Raw genomic sequence first — 8878 nt, 5'->3', positions numbered from 1 at the left:
GGCTTGGCCTTAACCTAGTGCAGGCTCCTTCCTCCTCCTCCTCCTCCTTCTTTTTCTTCTTCGAGTTAGAATTTGATTCACTCATGTTTTATTTAGGGTTTTGGCAGTTCCTCTTCCAAAGTGAAATTAGCCTGGAACTTAAAAAAAAAATTTTTTTTTTAAACTTGAGCCTAGTTGACACACAGTGTGACATTAGTCAGGAATACAAAAGTGATTGCACAGCTCTGTGTTGCGCTGTGCTCACCAGCAATGTAGTTCTGTGTGACCACACAACATTATTAGTGGCATGGACCACACCCTTCTTGTCTGGTATCCCCAGATCGGGTTTGGGGCAATGTTTCCTGTTTCTCTACTCTTTGGAATAGTTTGTGAACCCCGGGCTCTAGTGTGCTCGGACTGTTTTGTGGAACCTGTGGCTGAATCCTCCCCCCGCCGCGCCCCCTCCTGTACTCAGGCCCAGGTGACCCCTCCGGGGTTCTTGCCCCACCCCTTGGCCCTTGCTCTCTCCCTTGCCACCTGTCCCTGATGCCCTGGCGTGCCTGCAAGAGAGGAGCCAAGGAGGGCGCGTTTGTGGGAGACTGGGGAGGTTGCTTCTTGGGACCAGCAAAGTGGCGGGGTGGGGTGGGGGGGCGGTGGAGAGCAGGCCCCCATCAGATCCAGAGCCCTTTCCTCGCCTCCCCAGGCCCGGGCTCCCTGAGGTGTCCAGTCTGCTTGTCTACAGAACACTGCGAGTCTGCCACAGAACGACCTGCCCAGCCGGGAGCACGCACTGCTACCGTGGGGCAATCGGGCTCAGGGAAGGTGAGCCAGGACAGGGGGTCCCCTGTGGTCCATGGGATGTGGGGCACTAAAGCAGCAGGAGGAGGAGTCTGAGGACCAAGATCGGGTTCTCTGGTGAGGGACAGAAGCTGGGACCTGAGGAGGGCGGCTCCCCCGGGGGCGGGGTGGTCCTAGCAGCATCTCCCTCCCTGCCCCGGTCCACTGGGGATAGCTTCAGCGTTCTGAGAGTCCAAGGATGCACGTCCCAAGCAGGCTGCAACCTGCTCAACGGGATTCAGAAACTCGGGCCCATCCAAATGAGCGAGGACTGCGGCCCCGGTGGTGAGTGTCAGCTCGCAAGAAGCCCCGCAGGGGTGGGGGACACAGGGAGGAGACGCGAGCGATCTGAATGGTTATTAAGACCAGATCCCTGGGCCTTTGGCGGCAGAGTTTAAGGACTAGGGATTTTATGCCGAGAGGGATGGGGACCTTTTGGAGTCTTCCGAGCAGAGGAGGGCCATGAATGGACTTACCCCCTTATGAGGATTCCCCCATGGCTGCTGGGGGTGGGGCCGGGAAATCGGGGCGAAGCAGGTGAGGGCCAGTGGTCTCTGGGGGAAACAGTGGAGCTGGTGAGAAGCCCACAAGGTCCTGGCGGTATTTTGCGGCTGAAGCCACAGGATTTCCTGATGGGTGCAACCTAAGAGAAAGGCAGTTGTCCAAAGTGGCAGCAATATTTTCCTGGTGCAGCTGCAAGAAAGGAGGTGCCATTGAGCAAGATGGGGAAACGGGGGGCTGGGGGCTGGGCGGGGGAGTGGGATGAGGCTCGGAGCAGGCAGCAGAGGGCGGTTTTGTCATCTGCGTAGCTGGGAGATGAGCAGGCCTCCCTCGAGGGGCCGTGGTGAAGGTGCCACGTTTGTGGATGCCTCCTCCCCAGCCCGGGTGCTTCTGCATCGAGGGACCCATCCCTGCTGGCCATGTGAGGTCTAAAGAGAAGGTTTAGACTCTTTTCCCGAGGGCTCGGAGGGCTGGAGGTGGCCGAGGATGGTCGGCACCTGCCCCAAGGAGCCGGAACACCTGCGTTCTGAGCTCAGCTCTGCCAGTCACCTGGGTTGGGACATGGGGCAAGCTTCTGCGCCTCCTGCACAAGTCCTCTGCCTCTGTTTCCCAACTTGATGTTGGGATGATGATGATTAAGCCATCTACACTGGAGGTTGCCGTGAGGAAATGAGGTAATCCGGGCGAGGGGAGCTCCCTGTGAGACTCGTGGGCTGGTCCATGCACAGCAACTGCCACAGCCTGGCACGTGGTAGACGCTCAGTGCACACTAGGCTTCTGAGCATTTCGGTCTGGAAAGAAATATATGGTGCGGGCGCCCGGGGGGTGCAGTGGGTTGAACGTCCAGCTCTTGGCTTCGGCTTGGGTCGTGATCTCAGGGTTGTGGGATCCAGCCCCACGTTGGGCTCCACGCTCAGCTGTGGGTCTGCTTGGGTTTCTTTCTCTCGCTCTCCCTCTGCCCCTCCCCCCTTTCTCTCTCTCAAATAAATAAATAAATCTTTATATATATACACATACATATAGTGGCAGGCTACCCTCCTCATCCAGATGAGGGCCCCGAGCACCAGAGAGGGCAAGTAGAGTTTGACGTAGGCCAAGGAAGAGCCATGGTGCCTGTCACACCCAAAGGGAGGAGGGGGCTTCCTCAAGGACCCTTGAGAAAGGCTCCCGCAGGTGTTCAGGCAAAAACAGGGTAAAGATGGGGCGCCTGGGTGGCTCAGTCGTTAAGCGTCTGCCTTTGGCTCAGGTCATGATCCCAGTGTCCTGGGATCGAGCCCTGCATCGGGCTCCTTGCTCGGCGGGAAGCCTGCTTCTCCCTCTCCCACTTCCCCTGCTTGTGCTCCCTCTCTTGCTGTGTTTCTCTCTGTCAAATAAAATCTTAAAAAAAAAAAAAAAGGTTAAAGAATGTGAATGGGACCCCGACTTCCAAGGTCCCTTCTAAATCTGATATTGAGAGACTCTGTGGCCGGGTCACCTGGAGAATGACCCAAGAATGTGGCCACCTTCCCAAGCATGGGGCCTGGAGGGACGGCCATGGCTGATTCCCTGGCTTACACAGACCCTTACACAGCAACTCCTTCTCCCCAGTTAGTCTGACCTGTCAACAGGGGGTCATGTTGTACAGCAATCAAAACCTGTCTCAGACGCCCCTCAGGTGGACCACAGATCACTACGAGCTTTGTAACGTTGGGGAGGTGTGTCAGGAGACACTTCTGCTCGTCGATGTAGGTACGTGGGCTGCACTCAGGGTCCCGAGCGTCCCCACCCTGGGTCCTGTCCCCTGAATTTCCTGCCGGGTTCCCCTCATGCCTCAAGTTCTAAGCTCAGGCCTTCCTTCTTCTGGGCCTTAGTTCGCCCTTCTGGAAACAGGGAGAAATGACAGCAGTGATACCACCTCCCTTGCTGGGGGGTTGTCACGGTCCGTGCGGGGTGGGGGCGCTGGGCAAGAACAGAGCCAGCACAGAGTAAGCTCACCGAGTTCGTTGGAGATTTCTTGAGCCCCCGCCGTGTGCCAGGCAGCTGTTGTGGGGCACTGTGGACCCCTCCATCCTCCTTCCTCAGGCTTTACACGCCAGTGGGGACGAAAAAACAAACCACAAACACAAAACAGAGTAAAGATACGGATGTGAGGATAAGAGCAACCCCGTGGGGAAAGGAGGTAGGGAGTTACGTGAAGGTTCCCGCGTGAAAGCGGGCGCTTCGGGGAGGCTGTCCTGAGCAGGCGGCGTTTGAGGAAGAACTGAAGGACGGCAGAGCTGGCCCTGGCCCCTGCCTTTCCCCTGCCCTCGGTGTGCCCCGGGCTCTAGAACTCAGGCACCTGCACTCACCCTCTGCCTGCCTGCTGAGCGTCAGGGAGCCCCCCTGGCTCTGCCTCCTGCCTTTGGTCATCAGAGCCCCACTCCCCCAGCCCAGCTTTTGCTCTCTCGCCCCTTCCCCCCAGGACACAAATCAATCATAGGAGGAAGCAAAGGCTGCAGCAAGGGCAAGAGGCAGGATACCTCTACGTCACCGTACACTCGGGACCCCCTGGAGTGCTGGTGGCCTCCTGTGCCCATTTCTGCCCCTTCAACAGATGCAACAGGGCCAGCAATACCAGCGTCCTGTTGAACTCTCTCCCTCGTCCGGGTATGGAAGCCCAGCAGGTTGGGTGGGACCGGGGACACCCTGAGATGGGGAGACACAGAGACTCCGGGGATCGAGGAGCGTGGCTCCAGCTAGGGGCCGAGCTGTGCACCCCAACCTTCTCTCTACTTTTCAGCTGCCCCTGCCCCGGGAAATTTGCAGTGTCCCGTCTGTGTGAACATCTTTGGATCCTGCCCAGAAAACCCCCAAAATGTTATGTGCCCCAGTGGCACCACTCAGTGTTACAGTGGTTACATTCAGATCCAGGAGGGTAAGTGCTGAGGGCCGGGCCCCAGGAATGCAGGGTTGGGGGCCTGGATTCAGTGGTTCTGAGGTGGGAGGGTACTTGAGGCCCTGACTCAAGGGTTTGAGGGTGGGGGGCCTGGAAACTCAGATTTCTAGGTCTGAGGGAGGAGAAGACTAAGCGCGGTCTCCCGGTCTGAGGGGGCCGGGGGGATCTGGGATTCCTGGGTCTTGGGACTTTAAGTGTGCTGTCTTTTGAAACCTCTCTGACTCACTCTGTAGGTGGGATACAGTCTGAATTGAACGTTCAGGGCTGCGTGACCCAAGCTTCCAGCTCCTTGTTGAACCATGTCCGGAAAATTGGGGTCTTCTCTGTGACTGAGAACCCTGAGGAAAAGCTGGACGTTATTCTCCAAGCTGGAGCAGCCCCCGTGCCCTTACTGGCTTGGGTGGTGGGGCTTGGACTATCCCTAGCCCTCTGGTGTGGGATGCCTCTCTGCTGACCCCATTCCCCTATGATTCTTAACTCCTTGCTGACCCCCTAAACCAACCTTCCTTCTGACCTCATAACCAAACAGCCTTGGACACTGAATTATTTCCTTGTCCTCTCCGTGAATCATCATCCCTCAGCACACCCACATACCTCATGGCCTGATAACAACATATAGAAGCAGCTGGGGAAAGCTGAACTTGACCTCTGGGAGAGGTCAAGAGTGGCCACATGTGTCTGGTAATAAAGACATCGTCCTTTCCCTGAATGATGGGATTTCTCTGTGTGTGTGTTTGGAGGGGGTGGGCAGGACACGCAGAGATCTGGCTGGAGAGAGGAGGAGCCCGGTGAGAGATTCACCATCTCAGGACCTTCCTTCACTGTTCTGGTGCATGTCCCCATTCCAGCGTGGAGGGTAGCAGAGCCTTCAGGATGCTCGGGTCAAAGGTAGGTGTGCACCACCATGACCTGGGGGAGGTGGTGTTACCCTCTTAGCAGGCAGGGCCCCAGCACAAAGAGGGATTCATCCTACCTGAGAAACTTGACATAGAAGGTTTGTGCAGTTTCCTGAGGCTGATCTCCTTGGGTCTCTGTAGCCATCCTAGGCCCGAGAAGGGGGAGAAGTCTACCATTATTGGAATCTGTAGGGGGAAGGGTATGTGGGGGAGGTTTTCAGAGGGCTGCCTGCTACATGCTCTGACCTTAGGCTGAAAAAGCCACCCAGCCCACACCGTAGGGAGAGAGCTGGGGAATGAGCACCCCGGCTTTACTCAGTGTCCTTCCTCTGGTCTCCCGTTGGGGCTCCTCTTGACTGAACCCAGCTGGAGGACAGGCATTCCTGCGATGCAGCCCCATAGATCTGCACCCACAGCACAGAGCAGGGGGAGAAGGAAACCAAGTGTCTGGCCCGGTCCATGCTCTTCCTCCTCACATCCATGCCTTCTCCTTGTCCGGATGAAAACCAGAGTCCTCAGTACAGAGGACACACCATTCCCACCCATTATGTAATCACAGCAACATGGTGTGCTGGTGACAATGAGTTGTACGCCCACGGCGATAGCCAGTTCTTCATATGCCATGGTGAGAGGCAGACGGGGGCCAGGAAATAAAGTAAAAACAAAGCTGCAAAGGTCCTGTGTGCGGAAGGATGCTCCTTCTTCCCCCACCCATTCCGTATCGGCTTACTACCTGCCAACACCTAGTTTAAGCAATTGTCGTGGGGCATAAGTCTTCATTCTTAGGAGGTTTGGGTGTTTGATGATCTTTATTGAGTGTCTGCAGTTTTCCACGGAGCAGGGCCACTGGCCATGGAAATAGGAAGATGTACCCCTCACGTGTCACCTGGCTGCCAAACACAGTCCTCCCTGACCCAGCGACCCAACCTCCCTCTGGCAGTCACGTTCCATCTGGTGATCAGCAGAATGCCCCTCCTCTTTGCCTCGTGGGGAAGCACAAAACGGCTGGGCTGTGGACATGGCTTCCAGTTGATTAGAGCTGCGATGGGTTCCTCACCCACACCAATCCCAAGGCTACAGACTAGCAGCAAGAATTCTTTAAGTGGGTGGTCAGTGGGAGTATGCAGTAGTGGGAGCGGCTCTCTCTTATTCTGCTCTTGTCTCATGGACTCCTGCCTTCTGGCTGTGGGGGATGGGGCACAATACACTGACCGCTGGTCCGAGATGTACATTCCCGATGGATGCCAGGGTACCGTCTCTCACCCGGTGCCCTCATAAGCCTTCATGGGCCACTCTATCACTCTGATAAGCCAACTGTCTCTGTGTAAATGGGGCACTGGGAAGATCAGTGAGCTCCGTGGCTGTGAGTTAATGACCTCACTACCTCATGGGATACCACAGCACTAGAAAAGACATTTTCTAAGTTCCCAAATGGCAGTGTTGAAGGAAGCATTGGGTGTACAAGGAAGGCAAATGGGAACCCACGGTATGTGTCTATCCCCCTGTGAGGATAAAGCTCAGTCCTCTCCATGACGGGGCATGTCTTGGGTAGTCCTGCTGTAGAACGTCATTGGCCTCTGCCTCTGTTGGTTTGGGCACTGAGTACTGTCAACAGCCAGGTCGGCCTTGCGGAGAGCTAGCCTATTTGTTGTAACCATGTGGAGCTTCCACACCTGCCCACATGGCCATTCCTCAGTGCCTTTGTTCTGGTGGGCATCAGCATGGGTCATGAACATCTTCACACTCTGTGCCCACCCCCAGAGGACCTCCACATATCCTCCCTGTCTTCATTTTATACTTTTATTCTTTTCTTTTTTTCTCTTTATACTTTTATTCTTTCCAAGTCCTTGATCAGGTGGCTCATGTGGATCCATGCATAAATGGACCTAAGGACATCCCTCTCTCCCACAAGGTGGACCCCTGAAGTTTCACCACCTGAAGGACTTCCCTACATCACTCTTTCAAGGCCACATGGGTGCAATGCTAACCCAGCATCTACCTATTGCCTGGTGCCAGCCCATCATACAGATCCGTCCATACACCTGGTCTGTTGTTCCCCTTCTCTGTAAACAGATCACAGGGAATATCCATGAGTCCGTAGGTGTAGGTGAAGGGAGATGCATCAGGAGCAGGTACCGTGGGCATCTGAGCCATCTGCTGAGGTGTACGCCTGTACCTTCCATCCCCACTTGAATCTAATCCCATACACATCTTTTCCGTGGATGACGGATGCTGCTGTGCACACCCAATGTCATGGTTTGGTAGTTTGCACCCAGCATGTGACGTGCAGTTCAGGTCACAATGCCCTTGGTGTTTGTGGCCAGGTGACTTTGTCAGTTTGGCCTTCTACAACAAGATACCATGGCTTATCAATAACTGAAGTTTATTTCTCACAGTTTTGGAGGCTGGGAGTCCAAGATCAGGATGCCCTCTTGTGGGCTGCAGATGGCAGACTTCTCACTGTGTCTTCACGTGGCTGAAGGAAAACTGAGCAGCTCTGGCTGCTTCCTATAAGGGTGCTGTGATGGTTGATTTTATCCTCAGGGATGCCCACATAGCTAGTAAAACATTATTTCTGGGTGTTTTTGCAAGGCTGTTTCCAGAAAAGAATAGCATTTGAATTGGTGGGCTGAGCAAAGATGGCCCACACCAGTCAAGTGGGCCTCTTCCAATCCACTGAGGTCCTAAATAGAACAAAAAGGTGGAGGAAGCAGGGATTTGCTCTCTGCTTGAGATCAGACATCTGTCTTCTCCTGCCCTCGGATATCAGCCCTCCCATTCTCTTCTGGCCTTCAGATTTGGACTGGGATTTATACCACTGGCTCCCTGGTTCTTAGGCCTGAGATTTTCATTAGAATGTTACCACCTTGGGGTGCATGGGTTGCTCAGTTGGTTAGGCATCTGACCTTGATTTCACCTTAGGGCATGATCCCAGGGTTGTGAGATTGAGCCCCATGTCAAGCTCCACACTGAGCATGGAGCCTGCTTGAGATTCTCTCTCTCTCTCTCTCTCTCTCTCTCTCCTTCTCCCTCTGCCTCTCCCCCCAGTCACTCACGCACTCAATAAATAAATAAATAAATAACTACAACATACATATTGTGGGATGGGACACACACATTTAGTCCAGGGCACCTGGCATCCAGATTCCGCCCGGGCCCAGTGACAAGCCAGGAGTCCCTTTCCAAATCGGTATCTGCATAGGGAGACATGGATTTTCTCCAAAACCTGGAGTTCTGCACTGTGATTCTTCTATTGGAGATTGTAAAATACTCCATAAAAAGTGTTCTGGGTTTGAAACAGACGCTCTTACTCTCATTAATTTCTAACTATAATCACCCAGGAGTCATTTTAGATTTTGATATTTCCAACTGGAAGAGTTTGGTGGGAAAAGGCTAGGGTTAATTTCTAGCATAATTCTTTTGTGTTTTTAATGGTTTGGCCTTTTTATAAGTTATGACTATTTCCTCTATGACCTATCACTTACTGTCCCTACTATTTTGATATTCAAATGTATCTGCACTTACAAACATGCAATTCTCCTTCTTTTAGTGCCAGCATGAGGATTAGTCAAGCCTGATTTCCTTACAGGAAGTAAGGTTTTTGCCCCATTATATTTATGAGACCAGTCACAAGATTTTAAAAATCGAATACAAGTAACTGATCCATTGCAAAAAGAAAAAAAAAATCAACTGTGGGCTACTCCAGAAGACAAAGGAATTGGAATTTAGATTTTACTTATTTGAAGAGACT

The 8878-nt window shown here is 53.7% G+C and overlaps 1 protein-coding gene across 1 annotated transcript; it reads left to right on the top strand.

Moving 5' to 3' along the window:
- Positions 1–697: 697 nt before the first annotated feature.
- On the top strand, positions 698–5336 carry CD177 (CD177 molecule; the record flags this gene model as incomplete). Its single annotated transcript, XM_034986626.1, is given in 7 exon segments — positions 698–801; positions 992–1101; positions 2905–3045; positions 3758–3817; positions 3820–3942; positions 4076–4210; positions 4465–5336. Coding segments are annotated over 7 exon segments (894 nt in total), but the record flags the coding sequence as incomplete, so codon positions are not given.
- Between the last annotated feature and the right edge of the window lie 3542 nt (positions 5337–8878).

The sequence above is a fragment of the Mirounga leonina genome, unplaced genomic scaffold, assembly GCF_011800145.1.
Source record: "Mirounga leonina isolate KUSES-001 unplaced genomic scaffold, KU_Mleo_1.0 Mir_376, whole genome shotgun sequence".
Lineage (NCBI taxonomy): Eukaryota > Metazoa > Chordata > Mammalia > Carnivora > Phocidae > Mirounga > Mirounga leonina.
Note: the sequence above shows the minus strand (reverse complement) of the source record. Positions and strands in the feature narration are given on the sequence as shown.